This window comes from Tinamus guttatus, unplaced genomic scaffold, assembly GCF_059628265.1.
Source record: "Tinamus guttatus ecotype Peru unplaced genomic scaffold, ASM5962826v1 Tinamus_guttatus_pri_ptg000489l, whole genome shotgun sequence".
In the NCBI taxonomy this organism is placed as follows: Eukaryota; Metazoa; Chordata; class Aves; order Tinamiformes; family Tinamidae; genus Tinamus; species Tinamus guttatus.
In genome coordinates this window covers 4,442,297-4,468,379 of record NW_028289023.1, presented here as the reverse complement: position 1 = coordinate 4,468,379, position 26,083 = coordinate 4,442,297, and the positions used below count along the sequence as shown (strand labels likewise).

The following is a 26,083-nucleotide window of genomic DNA, read 5'->3' as shown; positions in this document are numbered from 1 at the left end:
TCAACTACCATAGTATATCATCAGTATATCATCAGATTTACAGTTACCAGCTAAGGAAACAAACTACAAAAACATGTGAATGTCGAAGTGAACAGTAATATTCCCATACCTAGAAAATCTTATACGGTCTACTTTGAAGTCCAGTTTTCAAAGGTTTAATAAACAGCTATTCAGTTATTGTTGCATTACTGCAATCTTCTCTCTAAAGAGATCAGGATATAATAGAAGATTTGAGTGTAAATTCTTACAGTAATAATTAGATAATTACAAATTTACATAACTATGTCAATATCTCCCCTTAAAAGGGACTTAATTGTACATTTATCAGAGTGACAGAGCATTTGAGCTGCTAAGGACTAATTGCTAAAGTAAAAGCTGCCCTTCCATTGTACACTGCAGTCACAACGATAAAATTAAATAAATAAATGAAATTTAAACACCTAGTCAGTCCAGGCTCTAGCAAACATGCCTTTAGTGCATTTAAATCATTCCCATATTATCAGCCATCTGTGGACATACAGTTCACATACAAAGTGTCAGCTTAATGCAGCTGACCTGCACCATGATAGCTTTGCTCCATACCTGTACACCAAATTCACTCCAGGAAAGCAGCCCCTGCCTTTCTGCTACGAGTTCTGGCAGCCCAGGCAGGCAGGACCTTTCAGAGAGCTGCGCGATGAGCTCGACGGGGGAGTGAGTCCAAGCAGAACAGAGTTCAGGTATCAGAGCAGGTGAGCAGGCAGAATGAAGCCAGGATTGTTTACTCACCAGAAACACCATCTTATGCTCAGTTCACCTGACTGCAAAATTGCAACATGCAGATAGCTCTCCAGCACTTATACAGAAGTGATCAGAGCAACTGATCTTGCTTTAAATATTTCAACCATAATGCCTGAAACAGTCCCACTGCAGCAGCTTGCAACTTGCACACTTTATCTTACCTCAGGTAAGATTTGACACATATACTCAATGTTGTTGTCATACCTAGATTCCTATTCCTATTCTGCACCAGCCCCAGCAGTTTAAAGAACCATATTTGGTTATCAAACATAACCTAACATCTGTCTCCACTTTGCCATTGTGCTTTAAGGACCAAGAAAAACTCAGCTCTGCAAGCTTCTTGCATACAGTTATATATATATTTTCTCTCTATTTTACCCTTTTGCTTTTACCTGTCTTATCTGCACTCTGCAGCTGGATCACTGCCCATTCTTCTTTTCTCTCAATGGGGTATAGGCAAAGGCAAACATCCCTCTTGTGCTAACTGAAGGAACAGGATCCCACTCTGGGGTCTAGGCATCCCATTGATTATAAATATTTGAAGTCACTCTAAGTACATGCAAATCAAATTGGAGCATTGGAATCTTTTCAAAAGCAACACGATCTCACACACAGGGTCTGCATCTAGTGAGAGATGAGATTTGTTACCATGTAACTAAAGGAGAGACCTGCTGCACACATACACCAAACCATTTAATATTAGCTTGTCTTAAATCCCCTGAAATACACTAAAATAGCACAAACCGGCAACAGTACCCAAGTATTTTGTGTTGTTGCAACATCACTAATAACATAACTAGCAACAAGAATTTTGCAACACAGCTAAGCATAGATGTATAAAAATAACTAACTTCAAAGGGCAAAACAAACTTGTGGTACAGCTGCATCAACCAGGACAGGACAACACGCACAAACAGCAAAATCTGCAAGCTACCAAGAACTAAGGATGCAGAGCAGGAAGGAAAGATGAGTGGCAAAACCAAAACTATCCTGCAGAACCAGCAGAAGAGATATCTGATGGAACCTGCAGAACGTGCAAGACCTAGCAGACAGGCCAGGCTTGCACTGCAAGAGTGCAAAGTCAGAACACAGGAGGTCTCATAAATGCCATGAATGACGTTAGGAGCAGACGAGATCATCCCCTTTCTTTGGGGGAGAGAGAGGCAAGAGATGCTAACAATGAAGGGGGAAAAAATTAAGGAAAAGACACCCCACTCCACTGCAGTTTCCCTTATCAAATCAAGCCCAATTTATCTTGACTGTAGTGACCGAGACCACCAAGGACCAAAGCCATCAAAAGCAACTGCACAGCAGCTGGTCTATGGTACTGAATAGTCACAACTCATCTGGGATAAGTTTGTTAATGACTACTGGAGCAGGTATTGATAATAATTAGGAATTGACATTCATTAACATGTCCAGCAGATAAAAGTGTTGCTCTGTAGTTGGAAACTGGCCTGATTTCTCAGTTTTTTAAATGTTCCTATTACAGCAATCTCTAATTATCTGACTCATCCACATACAAAGGTGCACATATATGCAGGCATAATTATATACACATATTCAGTATTCAACACACTACTCCTTTCCAACAAGGTATACAGGACCATATGCAGCTTCCATGTCCATCTTTACTATCACGGTAAAAAACCTGACTAAATAGAGTCAAGGAGGTTTCAGCTGATTAAAAAAAAGACTACCTATAAATCATACAACAGACTACATCTGATTGTAGAGAGGGAGAACACAGTACACAATAGCTATGCAATACAGCTTTACATTTTATACTACCCATTCCCATGAGATAATGGCAAAATTGCAAAGAAAGTAAATTTCAGGTGTGCAAGTCATCTGCAAAATTTCTCCCCTGCCTTTATTTTCTTTTTCTTTTTATGCTCTCTTCATTTGTAATGTTGGATTTAAGCTACAAGCAAAGCCTATTCAAATTAAAACTTAATCTTACAGACTTTTGAAAACTGTATTTGAAATGGTCTGAATGTTCTGAAGTATTATTAACAATATGACAAAAAGGGCATTTAAAACAAAATTAAAAGTACTGATAAATCTGGATTTAAAAGCCTTCTTTTAGATCTTGAAACACACTACCAATGTTTATCAACGGTATTTGAGTTTCATATTTCTGAGAATGTATATAGCCTATTATCATTGCTTAAATAATTCTTTTGTCTTTACTATTCTTCCCTACAAGTTCCTTTATAATAAAGGCACAAAGTTGTGATATTTAGATGCCAAAAGCCATTAAAGTCATTTCCTAATCTGTCAGCAAACATGCTTGAGAAGATTTAGATCTGAAAGTATAACCACCTCAGTGCTTCTTCACTATAGAAAGATAATCATTAATTATAACTATGCAGAGACTGGGGGAGAGTCAATCAAACGCACATGCCAGGACTAAAATATGCAGCTCCCTCTGGAATACATTTCTCTCCCTGTAGTCACGTTAATTGCAATTAGCTTCTTTCTCCACAATTCTTTTATTTTCACACCTGCAGAAGTCCTTTGGCTTCATTTCAATTTCATTTTACTGCTTCCACCATTACTCAAGTCGTTGTTTGTTCTCATGATCCAACATTTCCAATTTGCAGTTTCAATTAAAATATCTCTCAGTAAACTCTCATGGCTTCCTCAGAGTGCAACAGTCTATTAGTTTTTAATTTCTTTCAGAAATGATACGATATTATTTATGAAAGATATTTTGATTCTCCTTGCCTTATACGGCACTTGCATATTATCAATTTCTTTTCATGTTTTAAAAACTGGGAGTATATTTTGAGCACATTTTCCCCAGAAAATCCTATCTGAATTTAGAAAAGTGAAGCAAGTTTTTTTTTTTTTTTAAAGAAAATTTAAATGCACATTGTATCTACGTAAAAAGGAGATGAATCTTACTAAAAAAAACCCCTTTAACTAGTAGAATAATTTTGTATATGTGTGAAGCAGACTGTGTTTAAACATACAAAATCAGAATTAGTTTAAGAACCCCAATAATTAAGCATAAATAAATAAAAGAGTAAGTTTTCCAATACAACTGAAAAACAAAAATAACTCAAAGGCCACTCTGATGCCTTCCCCCATAATAACACAGAGAACAGGTAGCAGGAAGCTGTAAGTAGAAGGAAGCACAAGCCAGTTACGTTTGCTCCAATAATCATGAGAAATTTTCTTTCGAGAACAAGATATTACGTAAGAAAGAGCAGGGAGGTGAAAGGAATCTTTTGCCTCCAGCCAGAAATATGTAGATAAATACTGAAATGCAATTACTAATTTTTCAATTACTATCTTATGTAAACAAATATTAAACCATGACTAATTTTCACTTAACACTCTTTTTAAGAAGAGGTCAGTCACGCACAGTAGCATCTTTAAGACAAAAATTACGATTTCAAATCCTGGTACCTACAACTACAACTTCTAGGAGTCAACAGAAAATGTAAGTTGGATAAACCCTCACTTGCGCACTTAAATCTTTCAAGTAACATATGTGTTTGCTTACTTCAGCTACTATAGCTGTCACATCTATTACCATATTTTAAAGGTTTAGCATAAAGTCTACTGCACAATTCAGAAATTATATTAAAAAATCAAGTTCAAATTAGATTAAAAAAAATACTTATAGGAGCTTCAAAAGCTCCAATAGGTGAATACAACTGTAGTGGTTTTTATTTCCTCATTGTCACCTAGACTTGAATTCATATTGATAACTGGAGTGTGAAAGAAAGAATGCAAGGATAAAATTAATTTAATAGTAGCCATGAATCAGCAGTACTCTTTTTATACAGGTTACATGTAATTTATTTTCCTTGGGTATGTTGGATGAATTGGAACACACAGTGTTTTAGCTTCATGAGCTGAAGTTTGACTTGTCCTGGAAACTCTAGTGACATACAAAGACTTTCTGTTAATAATTATTTTGCCATACTTTTCCTCTGAAAAGTTCTTTTATTTACTTTGCACAGCATTTTTCTTGTATGAATATTAAATTTTAAGAATCAGTGCTTTAATTATGTGGATTTTTATTTGAAGTTCAAAAGTTCAAAAGTTTATTTGAAAGTTCAAAAGACTAAGCCATTCATCCTAAGAAAAAAAAAATGATTTGAAGTTTCTAAAGTGAGAGCCTCATAAGGCACTGTGAACACTTATTCACACTATTCAAACAATTAATTTTCTCTGACAAAAAAATAAAAATATCAAGCAATTCAACAGTTGGGCAAACTTCTCAGAATAACTTTGATGTCTTTTTTATTCCATTTTTGACAGCATCTATTAACTGTAACCAGAGAAATATAACTTTAACTATACATAGGCTTATTCTGTTTCAGATAGGTAGGAACCTTTTCTAAAGGTATCAAAAGTTATGATTAAAATGAGCTAATTTTTCAATGAGAAATTCTACATTAGAGAGAGCTGCCAGCAACATCGGATTTCCTCAGTCTCCCTCCTCACAATAGTGCAGAGATAGTCCACACTATTACTGCTATACTTCTGTAATCACACTAAGGATTTTATTTTACTACAGGCACTGGCAACTTGCAAGACTTGCTGGTTTATGAAAATAAAAATTCTGATTTTGTAGTTTGTGTAGTTAAGCAAATAGATTCACACAGGCTTGATTTTGTTTCAAGAGAGGTTATTAAGGCAATTGTAATTATTTTCTCCGTCTCATCACTATGAACGTAATAGACAATAGACATTTTGGACATTTGGATATAAAGATCTACCAAACTACTTCAAGAAAACTAAGTATAGGAAACAAGCTAGAAGCTATAACAACTCTCTATCTCATAAGAACAGCAAAGAATGCCTTGCCTTGGAAAGCTTCAATCTTTATTCATTTTGTCCAGAAGTTGAGCTCAAAAACTGATGAATTCTCAAAAACTGAACAATTCTCAAGATCTTAAGGTTATACAGAATATCATCTCAAGTTGTTAAACGGCAGAATCACCTACAAGACTTACCTAAACTATGCAAATAACTCCAAACAGAAATCTCTACGTGTGTAGAATATCTAAACGAAGACACAGACCTTGAAAGCGACTACAAAAAAAAAGAAGTTTGTATTTCAATCTTTTTTCCAAATATTCTTGAAACGGCAACTAGTAATTAGAAAAAGAAAAGAAAAGAAAAAAACCCTTATATTTACATTCTTTGATTAGCAAAAATATCTATTAAAACTTTCTCAGTTTCAAATCTTCCTCCGTGATTCCAGCATTTCAGATGAACTGTTATAATTAGCTTGGAAGTCTGACAGTATATCGAAGACAGAAAGAACAAAATTGAAAGAAAAAAAATGGAAGAACTGATTTTATAAGAACAGTGTAAGAACAGTACTGTGATAACAATCATGACCCAAAAGACAGTAAACAGGGAGTAAATAAGCTGGAAAGTTGGATATTTTTCCCTTAGCCTACATCTGCTTGTTGAGCTGCTTTTACAACTGCTAACTCACTAAGTGAAAAATAAGCTGAATTGCCAAAGACTTATCACAAGGCTGACTTAACAACACAGCTTAGAGAGTCAAAGAGCTACCTGGTATTAAATAGAGATCCTGCTTCTCCCTTCTTCCCTGAAATGTTCATATGTCCACACGGGCATTGATGCACAACTGATTCTGAAGTGACAGCAGAAACTCAAACTGCAGCTAAGTTTCCTACCAGTTTATCTCCATGAACTAATACACCGTTCCACAGAAAGGCTGTCCAAAGAGAGAGTAGAGGAATGCATGTATGGGGCTGGACTAAAATAAATAAATAAAGGAAGCAAAACTATCCATTTTGACAGCAGTTAGCCTTCTCATTTCAGTCTACCCAAAATTCGACTTGGAAATACTCAAGTATACTTTATACAGTATTAATAATGCTAAGTTGAGGGAGTAGTGGAATGAAGGTGGGTACGTTGGCCTCTTTCACCCACAAATGAGATCTGGAGAGGATGGCCCATATCACAGAATTCACAGCGTAGGGAGCACCAAACCTCTACTGGAACCCAGATACCTTATTGGATAAAATACATATACATACACATATAAATAGACGATTACCTACTACACCAAAACTGCTACATATGAGCAGACTTGTGCTCTGCTGCCCACTGTAACACCTAACACCCTTTCAAGGTACTATACTCCAAGAACTGCCAGCAGCACTGAGTTGGTAGAATTAACTAAAAAATCTACCACTTTCATGCATTAAATTAAATAACCTCATTTTGACTGAAGCAGACTAATAGGGAGTTTATGCAGACACATTCAACTCATATTTGACACAGGCCAACATCACTGACTTGCAGTAGATTAAATAACTTGAGAAAAGGCAGTAGGGAATAAACTGCCACAAGAAAGCCACGGGCAGAAGTGCAAACCCAGGTAAAACTCTACTGCATTCACACTAGGGCCTGAACCTATATAACTGCAGTAAAAAATTAGTGTGTTCTTAATAGAGTTATACAACTATAAGCTAGAACCAAGGATTCAACTACAAGATCAAATCGCAACGAAAAGAGATTAATATTCTAACAAGTCTTGCCAAAAGCTACAACGATGAAATTTTCCATGCAAATAATTACAAAATAGCCTAGTGCAACACTCAAAGGAATAAATAAATAATAATAAAAAAGAAATAAAAAACACTTTTACTGTCAATTAGTGCACCCATTAATCAGTCCTCTCCCAAGTCTTGCAGGTAAATCTACCCTTTTTCACATGCCTCTTGCTCCCTAACCTTTTACAGGCTAAACAAGAGCTGTCCTCTCAGGACTACTCAAATTACCCTCCTACCTTCTCTTTGTAAAGTCTGCAACAGATACTGCTTTATTACCTGACCCTTAACAAAACAGCATATTAGAGCAAGCATTATTACCACCTGACAAAAAGTTCACTGCTAGCTATTTTCACAAGGATTCTCCTGGATGGCTAAAGCGAATAAAAGTAATACTGTAAAAATACTGTAAAAGTATAAGATTCTTTGCCCAATGAACCCTGAAAACTACATTATATACCAATAAAGAAAATTGCTCAGAAGTTGTATGCATAGATCATTTTTCTCAAGTGAGACATACATAAAAACAAATGAACAATTTTAAAATATAATCTAGGCAATCACTTCAAAACACTTTTTCTTTCAAAAATATAGACCTAAAGTGGTCATCTCTTTGATGGAATTTATTTTAGCTGGAAAGAATATGTTTTTACTTCATAATATAGAATAAGATGAACATGCCTGAATTAATTTTATGTGAAGCATCTACTGAATAATGTGAGAAGTCCAGGATAAAATTTACTACAGGTAGAGGTCCAATCACAGCATGACCTTTCATGAGATAAGTAAATGATTTTGAACAATTATGAGAGTAATTCATTATGTAATTGCACAAATTCAAAATCAAGGAATTTTCAACTAATCTTCAGTCCTTCATGAACCTATGTCAAAACAGCCTCAGACAGGCCCACGAGAAATCAATCCTGCAGACTGACAGCACTTCTCAGAAATTTGCCATTCTCACCTCTCTGTTCCTGCCGGAACATGATGTTAGTGACTGCTGCTACCCCATACCCACATCCCAGCTCCCTCATAATCCATGGCGAAAAGGGAAGGAGCATAACAAAGCAAACTCCAAGTACACCAGTTAGCGCAACAGATGCCAGTGGCTGCCAAGTTTTCTATGTAAGGTGCACGTGAAGGAAAATCATAATGGATCTGTACTGCAAAGCTCTGCGAACCTGGTTAGGAACTTGAAAAACAAAATAAAATAAAGCTTATAGATTATGTAACAAATAACGCACTCTATGATAGTGACAGAACATGTTTAATGTTGCCATTCCTTGCATTACACAAAAAAAAGCCTAGAAAAAATAACAGTTGCCCGGAATACGCTGCTTCTTACAAGCACCAATTCCAACACAGCTACAACCAGCAGTCTGGAATCGGCAGTGACTTTCAAATGGGGCAGTTAGTCCTTTCTGCTCAAAAGAAAGGTTGGTTCCAACTGAGGACTCAGATAGGTGGCATATAACAAAAGATATAGGAAGAAACAAGAACTATAAGAGAGTCTCAGGAAGCTCCTAAACAAGCCAAACCATAAGGAAAGAAAAAAAAAAAAAGATAAAATAACAAATGATGATTTAACTCCACCAAATCTATTTTAACAATGGGCTAGGAAACACCCTGTTAGGACACTATCATTGCTGCTTCCACTTGCAGTCAAAATCAGTGCTGCCACAGCCACATGTCTACACTAAGCACTTAGTGTAGTTAGCATAGTCAGAAGGAGGCACCACCAACATCCAAATTTGACCTTGGCTTTTTCTTTTCCCCAGCTATTCCAACACCACTCTCAAACATTTCTACTGGTCTGTATATTAGAGCATCAGCAAGATAAGAATAGGGGAAAATGTACTTAAAAACTGAAAAGAAGAATGATGTTATTTCACAGCAAGCTCAACACCAAACAATTTCTGTCTCATGTTATACACGTGCACAGATGCATATTTAAAGTGTTTCATAACATGTGAAACACTGGGTTTCACATGGGGAGGGTGCTTTACAGAGAGCTAGCAGACAAGGTACGAGTTTGAGAACACTGAGCTGATAGTAAAAGATCCACAAAATTCCCAAGCATGGAGCACTTCCTAGTCTCCCCTTCAAGAAGGGATTGAGTTTCCAGTATTTTAAAGATTTCAATTTAAGAGAGTTTTAGACAAGTTTTCATTATTCTTTACTCATAAAAGAGAGAGATAAATAAATAAATATCACAGCAACATTTAAACCTTATAAACCATTTAAACATATAAGTCTTAGACTAAAATGATAGGTTTAGTTTCCTTCTTTTCCCAATTTAAACACAGCAGCTTAATCTACTGTATTCCAGGAGGGACCAGTAGGACCAATAGGTTCCTCTCTGAACTAGTCTTTATCTCAGTTGTGCTTCTCAGCTTGGTTTTGACAACAAAATATTCCAGTATTCTTGCATTTATTAAAGAATAGAGAACTAATTATACACTAACAAATTATATTTTCTATCATACCTACATGGCTTGGAAGACTGAAAACTAAAAACGTTCAACTCCCACATTCAGTCACTCAAACTATTCAAAATGTACAAACCTACACGCTAAAATTAGGCACCTCAATCCAGACTAACCATAAAAACAACTACAATTTGAGAACTGAATCTCTATTTAATCAAGAATCTTTATAAAAAAAGATTCTTGTCAATTTCAGAAATTAGGCTCATGAAAGTTATCCCTTCCAAACACAGAATCTCCATGTCCAAAAATTCTTCTGTGACACTCTTAGTGTTCTAGATGGATGTCTTTAGAAAAGCAGAAAGATCTCCATAAATGTCACAAAATTATTAGGCTAGATCAAGGATTGTGAACTCTGTCACTGTTGACATAAAGCCAAAAATAAATAAATAAAAACCTCTTATTAGTCAATTGACCAAAAACAGCAGTTGCCTGCAAACATTATCAGGGTACACCATGAGACAATCTAGTCAGCACACATCTGTTAATTATGAACATACAAAGTCTCAACTAATTCTTTGGAACATCTCTTTACTAGGTATTACTGGGTGAATATTAAATATATTTTATAGTTTAAATAATTTTGCTGGGAAACAAGCAATGCGGCATTATTTAAGCACAATTTTGCTCTCGGTTTTCAAGACTTTTACAATCTTATTACAGTCCTTGGGGTGTTCAATGCACTCCATGAATTTTAAAGGTTATCATTTGAAATAAGTAAAATACATGCTGTCATTCATAGCAACTTGAACGCATCACTCACGTAACTTCAATATGCTAGAAAGATTCAAATCAAAATGATATTTTGTCTTTTGACAAAAGACAAAACCTTGAATGTTTTTATATGTCACTGTGGGAAGTGACTGGTCCATTAGCATTTAGTCAGAATTACTACTACATTCAAGAAAATATTTTCAGTCCAGTATTTTCATTATATACATTACACATTTTGGCTCTTGCATGAGCTTTTAGAATACAGTTTCTTGAAATTCATATATTTTCACTGGCAAATATCATTTCTTACTCTTACCTTTTAAGTTTAGGTTTCTTCCCTGGGCATTAAGGAAATAGCTAAGTTCTCCAATACGAAAATATTGACAAGCTGACAAATACATCAGCAATCACCACAGTCTCCAAATGTAAGTTGGTGGTAAAGACAAACTTATTTACCATATTAATTAAATGGTCTATTTAACATGGAATATCAATTCTCTAATCACATCTCATTTGAACTTCTTATTTCAATTAACAACCCTAAAGTCTACTAGAGATCCTACTGTTCTAGGATCATTAAGAACATTTTCATTATCTGTCAAAGGAGGGAGTAAAAGGCAGAAACTGCAAGTACTCTCAGGAGTGGGCCTCTACCCTGCTTAGGAGATGATTAGGGAGTAAGCAGCAGTAGTTCTCATTAGTTGCTTAGCAATAAAATGTCCTCCTATGAAACAAGAAATGAATAGAGCAACAGAGGTGTTGCCATGCATATTAGTAAATGAATAGGCTTTCAGTCAGTGAAGGATAATCTATCCTCCTTTCATGAATCTGGATTAAGTCACCAATGGGTGTCTTGCATATAGAAGGTGGGAAAATAAGAACCTACTATACATTACCCCACAGAAGGAGCAAGACAACATACCACCTAAGTTTACCTATGAGCATTGTTAATTTTCATTATATCGTATGTGACAAAAATATGTGTATATGACAATTTTCATCATACGTGTTTTGCCTCACAGCCTTGTTTTACACCAGTAGTGAAAAACTGGTTTAGAATTAGTTAGCATTTTTAGTATCTGCCCTTAAGGAATGTAACATGCACTTACAGCACATTAAAACAAAGTGCTAAGAAAATATTTGGACACACTGCATTTGCAGAGTTCAGTCCTCAGATCAGTCCTACTCTTAATGTCCATTAAGACTGAGACATTAAATTATAAATTATAAAATATGATATGTGGGAGGAGCACATAAGCAGTAAAGTTTCCCAAATAAAGGACTGCAAAAGTAGATAATTAAAAAAAGTCCACAGCTCAACAGAAATATGACTGTTTCATATTAGTAATGTGAGCTTCAAAAGTTATAAAAATTAACCATTATAGTTACTGTTGCTTTGAAGTTCAAACCTTGATTTCAGGTTGTAATCAGGTTCTCTCTTCCTTAATTTCCCCCCATGTTATTTTAAACATTTATTTGTTTTGTTTCTTTCTTTGTTCCAGAGGTGGTAGTTTTTGGGGTTGTGGTATATTTTTTAATCCTTTCTTATTCGTGAGGTCATTCCATATATGCAATTTTACCTCATCATACAAACAGATAAATTGGAGGACAGAAAGGAAGGGAGAATGAAACCACCTATGAAGAAGAAAGCATCAGGAATGTAAACTAGACATGCAGTTAAAAACCAAAATGAAAGCAGAAGCTAGATCATCTTTCCCAGCTTTAAAATCTGACAGGAATAAAATTCTGTCTGCAGCTTCTACAGTTTTGGTTTTTTTGAACATACATCTGAAATATTCCTGAACTCTACTCACTGTTCACACAAAGCCTGATTACTTGTCAGTATGTTTTTGAGAGCTACTTAAGAGAGCTACGCAGATTTGCAGTTACAAAAATGTATTATAAAATTCATATATTGCATTATGCTTTGATTAGCTAATCCAAATTATTACTTATATTAAAATGAAGGTACTGTTCCAAAGCCATTAACAATTCAAAAATCAGTGTTGTAACAAATCTTACCCATATATTCACAAACGAAGACTACAAAAAAAGGAGTAACAAGATCATTTATGCCCTGAACATATCCGCTGGCTGGATGACGTATAGCCCAGATAAACAAAATGCGTTCAAAGATCTGAAAAAGAGTTAAAGAAACTATCAGGCAATTTATCAAGCAGTGAGCACATTTTACAAAAGGCACTTGAAAAGTATACAAGGACAAATTTAATATACAGTTAGTAGTATAAAAATATGGATACAGAAGCCTAAATGAACACTGTTTTTCATAATGAACTGCCAACGTTAATTACGTTTCTCAGTTATTTAAAAGAAAGTATTTTCAGAGTATTAGCAGCCATTAAAAGCAACCATGTATATAATTCAATTACATTAGCTACAACGAAGTAGCAGTTTATTCACCAGAGTTTTTTCAATATGATAAAATTCCTCTTTTCTCAAGACAGAGGAGGCTTAAATGATCTTTCCATGGCTGTTTACCTCTTTGAAAGAAATATTTTATAACATGGTACCTGTTTCTACCTAGATAAAAGAAGAAAGGGTTTAAGATAGCCCAGATTTTTTTAATAGTGTCAGGAAAAAAAAAATAAGTAAGCAAGCTTTACTAATGCTACAGTGTGAGGTTTTATACTTCAGAAGCATGTGTGATTAATAAAACATCAGAAAATCAGGAAATGTAGCGATAAGGTATCAGATAATCACAGAAATCTTTACTCCGTGAACCCTTTGAACACGACTTGCCAGACCTCCTGAGGCCACAACCCACACAATCTGCATAGCATGAGAAGAACACAGGGCAGGGAAGTCACTGAACTTATCCCCAACACAAATTTGTGACACCCTTTATTTACTTTTATTTATTTATTTTAAGGAAATTTCTAGACAGATGAGATTCATCAATCCAGGTGTGTGAGTCCCACCACATGTGGTATTGCATGTGAACTGGCTGAGGCTGGAACACATTTGCACTTTTTAACCTCAAAGACAAGTCTTAAACATCAGTATCTCTTCTCCAACTCTAGAGATAATTAGGAAAATCAATTTTCCTTAATCTTCTGGTTCTCTGTCATGTCCAAGGGCAGACTGCTGAAAACACATGGAGCAACAAGAAGGTGAACACCAAGAGATGCAAAGTTTTGATGAGCCCTGAAACAGAGGCTGTCGCACAGCTTGTGTCTGCTCCACTACAGCTACATTTAAAATAACTTTCTAAAGAGTCACTTTTTTTTTTTAGTGGCATATCAGTCTGTAATTGGCATACCAGATTTAATAAACCCAAATGCTTCAATGCTTCTAAACCAGAAATTCAACAAATTTTCACTGAAATAGCATTTTCAATTTCCTACCCATTCTCATAAAGTTTAATTTACTGATGTGTATCAGAAACCAAACACTGAATACCTGAAAGGCAGACCGAGTTAAGTTTCTATACAGCACTCAACACTGTGCTCAAATAGTAATCAGTAAAAGGGTCACTTTCCCAAGAGGCTTCTGTCTTGATTTCTAAACTAGCAACAAAAACTAGAATTACTTTTCTGATATGAACTGCTATATCTCATGAGATGTCATTACCAATCAATTATTCTCCTTTGAATTCAACTCACTTTCATGAGTTAGAACTATATTCATATGCATAAAAAGATGAATTAATGAGTTTAAATATGGATTTTGAATACCTGTAGGTTTTGTCATCTCAAGAGAAATCCAAAATCCCCAAAGCTTATTAACTTATTTTTCAATTAGGTGTTGTTTTCTTGAAATAACTTCTCTCATGTAAGCCGAAGATACATGTTAAATGCCTGCTTGGCAGACTACTCCAACTTGACCGATTAAATTTTTTTAGTCTATGCTTACAACTTTATTATAAGTTATAATAAGTTAAATTCCCAGAAAAGAAAATATTTTTATTAATACTAATGGAAAGCCTTTTGGGAGCCAAGACAGACGCCACTAAGAACTGGCATAAAAGTCCTGCAACATCTGAAAAGGTAACATTTGAAAACAAAATGATATTGTTAAGATTTAAAAACCTACTATGTTTTCTGTTCTCTCAACTAGCATTTATTTCCAGTTCCATCACCTCCTGTCTCCTCACTTCTTCCTATATGCTTTCTAGTGGCCCTGCATAATACTAATTCTGCAGCAGTATTATTATTCCAAATCTCTACACTTCCAAAAAAACAGTAAGTACAAAACTTGCCACAATGTCCACCTATGCCAGCTTTTGAACCAGCCTGGACTTGCTCTAAAGTCTTCTCATCTTCTTTAGCTATTTCCATCTGTCCCTAGAAAAGGAAGCGCGACCCTTCCTCATGTGGAAGCATGTCCACGTCCTTAGAAGGGCAACAGCCCGGAGTGAAACAGAGCAAGGTCCCTGTGGAGCCATGAGGAGCACGGTGATCCTGGGGGGATTAGGCTGTGCTAGGGCAGGGGCTCAAAAACCCACAGCGGGGAGATGAAGGGGCACAGAAAAAGTGGGTGTTATGATTCTTCTGGCATAAGATCTTCATCATAAGATGCTATGAGACAAGATCATATCTTGGCTTCCCAGCAAGCTCAGAGAAAGAGGAAAGGGAGAAACAGATACAGGCATCACACTGTACTCCAACCTTCTGATCAAGTAATTAATGGGGTTTTAATAACATCATCATAACATATGAGGGTACTATGATACTTTAAAGTGCAGGGCACTCATGGATCATTAAGAAATAAATTATATCTCTATCACATCTTCCTAACTTAAGCAATTCCTTTATTTCACACTATTCCTCTGGCTACTGCTATATATCCTTTTCACATTCTCCTGCACCTCGAGTATGCCCATTCCCAACTCACAGGATGTTAGTAAAATACAGTTCTACTTTCCTCTTTTAGCACAGAAGCACAGAATAGTTGAGCTTGGAAGGAGATAGCAGGTCCAGCCCCCTGCTGTCACCTCTTACTCCTTCGGGTTTTCTCCTCTTTTTACTTTCTATCAACTCACCAAGAGAAGAAAAGAGGTAGATGTAGTTGGCAAGACTGATAGGATAGGAGATGGATAGGGGATTAATTGAGTGGAGTTTTTGGGGGGTTTTTTGTTTCATTTTTCCTATTTTAAAGGACACAGCAGAAACACTCTAGTTGCAGTGTGCCTTGATTCCACCTGAAGAGATCCATGTACTTATACCACAGCTACCTACTTGCTGTGGAACTTGAGGATTATCCACCCCAAACCACTCATTCTCTACTTTCCTCCTTCCCCATCTCTTTTTAGGAATTGAGAAAAAGATCACAACTCCTGGAAACACCTACATTACTTGTTCTGTAAATTCTGCCATGTAAAAAGACAAAGCTAATATTTGGCTCATTTTACCGAGTACTCAAGTAAACAAGAGCTTTCAAGCTTTTCTTTCAAGCTAAGAAAACATGAGCAAACTCAGTGAAGCAGGGATATCACTCTGTATGTTACTCCCAATAAATGAATTTAATAAGCTCTATACATGAAACTGAATCATCTTCAGACTTTACTAATTTAACGATATTGCAAGAATTATCAGTTTCTAGAAAGTGGGATTTCAAATACATGATGCCATATATGTGAAGCACATATACACTTCTTTTAAGATACACATAAGCATTTAGATGCTAGAAATGCCTGGGCAACCTTAACAAATGACTTGAAATAAAAACAACTCTGGTTTTATTAAAAAAATGCAAATAAGACCTATATAACCCACATTTAAATAAACATGCTACCTAAGCAATGTTGTTACCTGCCAAAGACAATAAAAGGAAAAAAAAAAAAAAAAACTGAATAATTCCATGCATTTAATGATCTTATAAAATGAACTGCAATTGCATTCTAGACTCAATCTTTACTGACTAATATTACATATTGAATGTCTATTGACATACAGAACTTTACTTCACAGTAATTTACCTACATAGCTACCAACAAATAGTATTTCCTGTTTATTTTAATTACTCCTAGGCAATAGTACGAATAATGTTTTATTCTGTGTCTCCTAATGAAGTTAGCTGTCAGCAGTCTCATTAAACCAGCCTATTTCCAGATACAACTCAGCCATAAAAATCCCCTCTTGACTGTGACTGCTAATAAAAATAGTGCCAGAATTACTCTTTTTTGCATTAAAATATTTTCAAAATTCACATATAATTTCCCTTAGCCTTCAATCAATCAACCAAAAATGGACTATAATGATTCTTTAACACAACTGATAGACTAAGTGTGTTATTAAATATCCCTGTTAAACATAACTGCTGTATTCCTACTATCTATGCTCAAATCTACATCTAAAGCACTTGCTACTTTTTCCATAAGTTTAATAAAAATATTATCTCCTAAGAGCAATCAGTCATATAAAAACATCTTCATGCATGCACAGGCAAACGAAAATAAAACTAGTCTCATCTCCTACAAGTTTCCATTTCTATCTGACATCAGGATACTTACATTACCCAAAGGAGGATGGACTCAAGTCACAGAAGTGGAGGACATCTCATTCTTTTATTAAGTAACACGTTCTTCAAAAACTTTCTTTAGAATTTTTTGATTTTTTTTTGTTTTTATATCAAAAATTTTAATTGTTCCTTGAATCCAAGCCAGGCCACTCCTCTCCTTGTCTTTATAATTCTACTTTGTCCTTGGACATGGAGAATCCACAATAGTACACAGCATGCAAAATGCAGATTTGTAAAGTAGCATATCTGTGTTTTCTGATTTGCTCTCCATTGCAAGTTAATCATTTTAATATTGTTTGTTTTCCAATTGCTACCAAGCAGGACAGTATTATCTGCTCAAGAGCTCTCTTCTGGACAATACCAGCTAATGCAGCAGTGCCTATTCCTGTATCAGTTCAAAGTTTTCTTTCCTTTGTTATTCATATCACTCCACCCCTATTCACACCGAATTTCTTCCAAAATTGTCACCCTGTCCCTGAGTTTCATGAACTCTTCCTGTGACTAATCACAGTCAATCTTAACTTTGAATGACTCCAGTAACCTGTCATAGTAGGTGAATCACTTCACATTTGAACCCCATTTCCTAAACATTTTGCAATTACTTTGAACAGCAAAGTGATGGGACCCCTATTTTCTCATTTTCTGGTCTTTTTTAGACTGGTTCTCAATTGAAATTGGTGACTGTTGTCAAATTAATTAGTAATCAAGATTGTGATATCAAGCTCATTATTAAAGTGAGCAATCTAAAGAAATCATATTATTCTTACCTCTGTTACTTTGGGCTGAAGTCTTAAAACTTCAGGACTCATGCGTGGGATATCTATATGAATCTAACCAAACAGAAAGAAGATACTGTCAAAAGAAGCACAACACAGCTTTTAAATAAACAGTTTAAGCACTGTTGTCTTTTAGGTTGATGGTTACAATCCTATTGTATTCTTGCTTTAGGAATAATATTGATTTATATTAGTTCGAAACATAAGGCCAAATCTCAAAACCATTAATCCACAACAAAATAAAAATAAAAAAATACAATTTTCTTTCACAGAAAGATGCTTGTATCACATTTTGAGGGTTTACAAATGATACTCCTTCTGGCAAGGTTCCTCCATTACTTCAAGGTAACATCTAAAAATGTATTACTAGCTGCATGTAAAACAATTTTCCATTGACCCTGTAACACTAAAGATGAAGCTTTAAGAAGATAGTCCTCCACTTTTTCTAACCTTTTCTCTCTTTTTTTGTTGGGGGGGAGGGATGGGAGGAGGAGGAAAGGAGAGCAGAGAGACGGGCAGGGTTGAAGTTCTTTAACACATTTAATGTAGCTTTTTATTAGGTGTCTTACCTGTCTATAAGTATCCTGGTGACTTTCATCATTTCTGGAATCATAGTACTGTTCAACAAATGCAAAATATTCTTTCCGTTTCCTTTGTAAAGTGCTTTCTCTTCGGTCTACATTTGCAGGAAGATAACCCTGAAAAACAACCAAATAAAAGCAGATATTACTCTACCTTACAAGAAGCACAGTTATCAGTCAGTATATGGGACAGGAAAGCTAATGAACTGATTCAGTACCATACAGTCCTACATGGAACTCAGCAATCCCTTAACAAATCAGCTATCATTCAATCTGAATACAAAATTCAGATAGCAATACCTTACTAAAAATCAACAGTTTTTAAAGAAAATGTTTTAATTTGCTTGCTTTTTCACTTTAAAAAAGAAATTTATGATCAAAAATGCTATGATGTTTGCCTTTCCCCTGGCTTCCCCCCTCCCAAAAAATAATCAAAATAAGTACAAGAAACTATGACAGTATAAAAGAGTTCATTAATTCTACTGTCCCCTATGGCTCTTCTTTAAGGCATTTCTGTCTATTTTAAACAAAAAATTTAGTTGCCTTCAAGTAGGAATGATATACATTTGAATACGTACTTATGTTTAAGTTATGGTTAAAAACATAATGGAATGAAGAATTTCCTCAAAAAAAAAAATCAAAAGATTCTAGTTATTCCATTTCACTGTCAAAGGAGAGAAAAAAAAATAAAAAATAAGCTTTCATTTCACCTCAATGAATTATTACAGAGTTCATCATAGAAAGGTCTCAAAAGAATCAGTGACAGAGCTTAAATGTAGTAGTAGCTATAATTCCTTTTAATTACTTCTCAAGTGCAAATTATATTATATTTTCCACCAGGTATAGAAGGCGTAAGGAAATCAAACTTCAGATAAACAGGGTTATGCATTGTTCTCTAAGTACAAAAAGTACAAAAGGCACCTTGCTTATTCTTTACGGGATTCATATCCACACATAACACCAAATCCTGTTCTGCAAAAATCCATTCCCATTTTCTTCCTATGTCTAATACGAACCCTATCTCTGGGATCTCCCTCTTCTACTCCCCAACAAATTCGAGTTTCATTTTAACATTTTATGAAAGTAAGCATCATGAATGCTACTAGATGTCCAGATATTACATGAAGGATTACATATGAGGAATCTACTAAAAACCATGATCACCGTTTAAACAGTATTAAACTCTGGCTACAGTAGTTCCCTAAATATCCAGAAACACCTAATGCTTTCTCACTAGCAGACTGATTTCAATCAACATCAATACTCCATAACATCACAAAAATAAAAAGATCCATATTTTACATATAGGAAGGGCTTGAGAAATTACTTAGAATAAATAGCCTAAACATAGGTGGCTTTAAAATCAAATCTGGCCAGAAAACAATCTAAAAATTTAAGATTCACATTATTCACCATTCAGCTTTCCTTCCACAAAACTGGCTAGTGTCACACTAATGGGAAATAATGTAACTGGGGGGGGGGGGGGTCAGTATCCTTAAAAAAAGGAAAAAAAAATGGAAGAATCCTCATAAAATCACCAATTTTGATACTAGAAGTACAGTACATATTTTCCTTTACACAAAGAGCCATAGCCCATGCAAGCAAATAATAAGCTCTGCATTTTCCTATGAAAGCAACTTGTTTGTTCAGTCCTAAACACACTGCACGCACAAAGAGTGGCGAAAACTGTTAACTGCTTCATTTTATGAGAAGTGAAGCAGTACTCTGGCTTTTTGAAGGGGAAGACGGAGTTAGTCTAATGCCAGAACTGTTAGTTGGTGCAATAAAATTAAACATTCTAAGAATACACTAGTTCCACGTGGGATTGTTGTTTCCACGACAATCCAACATTATCTCCCACTTTTTTTTTTTTTTTTTTTTTTTTTTTTAAACTTCCACTTCGCTCAACATTTGGAGAACTACAATAGTAATCTATTCTGTTTACATCAACTGCCTTTTTCTAAGGATGTCTGTAGTAAAATCATTAAAAACTGTCATTTTAATTTCCTCCATATTCTAAGAAACCATCAAAACGAGTACAAACCAAATTACAAATCAGATACTTTGTTTGGGTAAGATCATCTCTTTGAAGATGTACTCATTTGCACGTGGTTTCAGGTGTCTTAAATTGGATCACAGAACGCTTAAGGTTGGAAGGGACCTCTAGAGATCATCCAGTCCAACCCCCCTGCTCCAGCAGGGTCACCTAGAGCACGTGGCACAGGGGGGCATCCAGGAGGGTTTTGAAGATCTCCAGAGAAGGAGACTCCACCACCTCTCTGGGCAGCCTGTTCCAGGGCTCTGTCACCCTCACTGTTAAGAACCTTTCTCTCAAGACAGTGTGACATTTAATATCCCGTCCCAGTACTTAGTATCAACTTAAATATTTAATTCTGCCCCCTAATTATTCACAATCATTAGATTTTTTTCCTGTAGGGTATGTTAGTTCCATTAGAAAAAGAACTCATTTGTGAGATCCGATGTGATTGTCCCAAGGATACCGACTTTTTCCTCAGCAAGAGTCTTTTTGCTATGATTCAGTTTGAGAGATTGAAGTAATCTCTCAGTTGGACATGTCTTGTTTCCTGTTCATTTTATAAATTAGATTTTATTTTGAAAAGTTGAAAGGGCTTGCAACATATCATCAGGGCACGAATCTGTGGAGAGTAAATTTCGTTTATTCATTAATTTCCTTTCAAAGGTTTTGGCAACAATGTATGTAGCTTTGCTATTGAAAAGAGAAGTAAACCTGAATAGTTCTGCTTTTTTTTTTTTTTAGGTACAAAATTTCTAGCTTTGTTGTGTTTTAAGAATAAATCACTTGCTTTATAAATAAATTTTATAAATTATTGTTTCAGTGTTACAAGTAGACAGGATAATAGCAGCAATTGATTTTCAAACATTTTCCACTGTGGAAAAGCTGTTTGATCAAATACATATGTTAATGCTATTAAACTTCTTAATATGTAATAAATATTTTAATTGATCATTTTTAAAACCACATTTTAGAAATTTCATCTTCAATACTGATGTAACAAATCAGTCAATCACATTTTGTCTCCAATATCTCAATCATGCTCAATCCTCCAAATAAATCACAGCTTGGACTTTTGAGACTTCTGAGCAACTCCAAGACAAATAGCTCCTCTCAACTTAGCTCTAAACTATGCTTTAGGTAGTATGATAGGGTTTTTTTTTTTTTCCCCAATTATGTTTAACTAAAGCTACTTTGCTTTTGTTCATTTATTTCATCTACAGCTCCCACTGCAGCTTGTAACACTGTAAGTTACAACACCACCCATACTATCAGGTACATTATTAGCAGGAAGCACATGCTTAACCACCTTACGTAACCATAAACTACTAGGGTAAAACCTAATAATCAGAGACTTATTTTTTTAATCCACAAATGGTAAGAGCACCAGTTCTTCCACCAATATTGAAAGAATATCAAATAAGCTCCTGCCTTACAGCACAGAAAACTGATGGTTACTAAGTGACTAGTCTTCAGGTTTCCAAAACATATTCACTGAGGACCACTTAGTAGATGAGAAATCACTGTAGGAAATATACAGGAAAATCCTGACTACAATGCTTGTAGATAAGAGATCAGCAACTTTCAAAAAGGAAGCTGCTCAAAAACAAAACAAAAAGGAAATCTCACACAAATCTGAAAACAGATTTAATTTCCATTTTTTAATTTCCACTGCAACAGAATATTTTAATATTCACCATTAAGAAGCTGCACCTGCATTTGTATTAGAAGGAACTAAGCTGCAAATTTACTGGAATTCATTAGCAAGAGAGACTCTTTCAGTCACTGGAAATCAGACTCAGTCTGAAGTACTTTGCATTCCCTGTTGAATTATTCTAAAAAAAGGAAAGCTATTTAAGCCTACACTCTGAAAAATTCAATAGTACTAAACTGTTGTGTGTATAACTCAGAATTTTAAGTAGTTCTTAAATGGGTGAAGATTTGCTGATAAAGTGTCTTCTGCAATCTCTAGAGAGCAGGCTGCATAAGATATTTGCTTCTTTTTGATAAAAACATCTTCACAACTTTTTCTCCCAACCATGTAGAGACAAACAACAGCTAAAACTCACAACCCATTTGCTATGACAAGTTCAAAAAGTGACATATAAAATACTCCTATCAGGCATACACTCTATTTTTGCAAAAGATATTAAATATAAATTATTGAAATATAAGGCAAATATTGAGAAAAAAATGCAGCTCTGACACCAACCCAGCAAAGCCTCAATTCCCACAAATTTGTGCTTCATGATTGCTTGACTTAAATATCTTAGTGCACTGTTCTATGATACTTCAATCAATCTATTTCAGAGCTATTACAGTTCCAACCTCCTCCTACCTCTGGCTTAGGTTCAGAGAGCTAAGGCAAACAAAAACTCACTCTATTAAGAACTTAATCACTTTTTTTATCAGCTTGAATCTCCCTGAAATGACAGCAGCTGAACCAATGTCACAAGGTAAAGGTTAGAATCATGGCAGTTCAGATTTGTTCATCTTGAACTGCTGTAGAAAAACAGTCCAAAGAAACACAAGCTTCTATCATAGCTTTTCTTCAATACAGTATTTATCTTTTCTATGATGAGTCCCTGGCAGTTGCTTAAATGAGTAGTTAGAATGAAGTCTTTGCTGGGACACTGAGATTTTTCTTCTTCCTCTGCTGTCTGTCTATTTTCAAGAAACCTGTAGGAATGTACCTATCTTTGAACACTCCACCACACTGGCAAATCTTATTGAAACAGGCCATCATTATCATAAAAGCCTTGCCTTCACAGAAAGCCAGGATGAAAAACAAAGATACGTAACTGACATGATTTACTTACCTCTCATTCCCCTACTTAAGATTTGATAAATTAAGCTTGAAATTGAGCAAAGAATCAAACTTTCATTAGAGTTCAAGAACAAAACAAAATGTTTTGAAGTATAGCTGATGAGTTACAAGTCAAGGAAAATCATCTGCAGTGACTAAAAAGCTATTACTGCTACATGCAAAAAAAAAAAAAAAAAAAAAAAAAACCAGCCCACTTACCGAAAGAAGCTTCCACGCAATCGGACGAACTTGTTTAGGAATTCCAGACCAACTCAGTTTCCGTAATTCTTCTATTAAAAGAAAAATATATCATGAGAAAGAAGAAAAATATTGCTCACTATTATTTACAATGATTATCATGCCTGAAGTCAAATGAAATCAATTATACAGAATTTCTAAGGAATTGGAAGATACAGGATCCATAGGGATAGCAGTGAGAATAGGTACCGAGTGCAACACGGTGGCTTTCTGGAGTGTTTCCCAGCATTGTTTTCAATATACATGCCTTATTAATATGCAAGTGATACTCAGCCCTATTGTATAGTAAACCTATATGGATACTAATCAAAAATGCAGGAAGTAGTTACATAAACAATGATATTTCATGTTTGAATGCTGGAATTTAACTGATATTACATTTTCATTCTTTATATTCTTCTCTTTCCTCAAAGCGTTCTCCTTTCAAATACAAAGTGTTTGAAAAAATCTGGGAGCCCTCCTCTCTGGCTCCTTCTTGCAGAGCTACTTATTCTATACTCAGCAGGGTATAACATGAGCAAGAGGCAGAAAACAAAGACTATTGTGGTCATAAGTAGATGATTGATTTTAGGATTTCAATCAACGCAGGACTATCCCAAACGGACATGAAGTTAGCAACAAGTACTGAAGTAAGAAAAGCATTACAGTTCTATATACATATATAGTTTTTTTTTTTTTTTCAACCAATTATGGTGTCTTTTCACTTTCAGCAGCAGGATCATCCAAGTCAAGAGCAGCTGCACCTTAGAGAGTTCTCATTTCCAACAGCCAGGCCACATCACCTAAACCCAAGTGACACAGTGACATGACACTGCCCACCAACAGACTGAAAACACAGCAGAAAATGAGAAAAGCAGAAAAAAAAAATCAGAAATCAAGAAGTAAAATTTTAAAAGCCTCCTATAAAAGTATTTTTGGTATCTCTGTCAAGTGTTCCATCAATAAACATGGCAGATATGCAAGGCTCCAAAAGTTTTCAAAAACATAAAGGTCTTAAATTACATCTGCATTTAACAACAGATGTGATATATTCATTTTGAGGGATTTTTTTTTTTTAATCTGAAAATGTCAACCGTGAGTTCTGAGTAAGGTCTGACAAGAAAGGTTACTTTCTTCTGATTCCAGTGAAACTGTCTTCATTCTATACAGTTTAAGATACAGTCTTTACAGTTTAAGATTTTCATTAATGGTAGTCTTTCTTTTTTTCTCCTCATCTGAGACCCTTGAAAGTTAGAACACATTGACATGAAGGAAAAATTGAAACAAAAAAAAAAAAAAAAAAGAGAATTCTTACTAGAATACCAAATACTAATGGGAAGAATAGGTCAAGTATGAAGTGACTTATTTGATTTCTGGTAACCTAAAATTTAAAGATTCCTTAGACACAGAATAGTATCTGCACTACTGAATTTAATGGTCACTAAGAGACTCATCTTTCCTGAACTTGTCTAATGGTGTTTGAACCCATTCACATTTGTGACATTCACAACATCTCATGGCAAAGAACTCCACAACTTTATTATGTGTTAAGCAAAAATCCTTCCTTTTAATGTCAGACTGGCAGGGAAGTCTGACTTATTTCCTACTATTTATTCACTGCAAGAAATCCCTTTTCACACTTCTCACATCATTCATCATTTTATACATCTCTCATTTCTCTTCTCAGTTATCTCATCTCCAAGCTAAAAAGCACTCACCTACTTAACATCTTTTTACAACCACTGCGTATTTCTGGTGATTTTTAGCTCCCTTCTTGCACCTCTCTTAGATCTACTGTAAAATACACATTTACACCTAAAGGTCTCCAAAAACGTTAGAAACTAGGCATAGCTACAGGTCTATTAGAACTTTACATATGAAAAATCTAACTGGATCTTCTGGAAAGATTATACCAAAAAAAAAAAAAAGACAAGTTTCCTAATCAAATTCTAGACTTTAAAAATCCATACTTCCTATATGAAACCAAAATAGTCAAAATATAAAAATTATGCTTTCAACTCAGTCATTCTTAGGTCAAATGTACAATGTACATTTGACATCAAATAAACACCAGAAAAAGATTAAAGACAACCATTCAACTCCTTAAGTGTAATAAAATGAATTAATGTTTAAATAATATATACCAGTTAACAAATATTGCAAATCAACTATCTTGATACTTGAGATATCTAGTATCTAGAAACAAATCATACAAAATAGCAAATGATTAGGTTTTTACTACATATGTAACTTAAAAATTAAACTAACAAAGCTCAGTCTTTCGGAAGGCAGATTTACCAATGAAGTCTAGTATTACAAAAATTTTAAAGCATTCTTGCTTCAATACGGGACAATCAAATTAAAGAACATACTATTAATATTTGGAAAGAGTGTGTCATTGAAGTGTGTCCTTACTATCTTTACTTCATCAGACTCCTGACCTCACAATAAAGATCTGATGATTAACCCTTAAATTACAAAAAGCAATTAAAAAGGCTTAATAAAGCCTACAATTTTTAAGCCTACACCTGTATAAAACATTAAATACTCAAGCAACTCTTGGCTAAACCTGGCAGCCACCAAGGGACTCGCTCTGCTCACCTCGCTTGGGTGTCCTGTGCAGGCCCCTCATCA

General features: G+C 35.0%; 1 protein-coding gene across 1 annotated transcript in view; it reads right to left on the bottom strand.

Moving 5' to 3' along the window:
• The window catches only part of TBC1D22A (TBC1 domain family member 22A), a 148,001-nt gene that overhangs the window by 99,036 nt on the left and 22,882 nt on the right, over nt 1-26,083 (bottom strand). Inside the window, exons 5-8 of the mRNA XM_088533244.1 lie at nt 23,432-23,502; nt 18,360-18,488; nt 17,782-17,844; nt 12,557-12,671 (exon numbers count right to left, since the gene is read on the bottom strand). Coding sequence (XP_088389370.1) covers nt 12,557-12,671; nt 17,782-17,844; nt 18,360-18,488; nt 23,432-23,502 — 378 coding nt within the window. The remainder of the gene's footprint in view (nt 1-12,556; nt 12,672-17,781; nt 17,845-18,359; nt 18,489-23,431; nt 23,503-26,083) is intronic.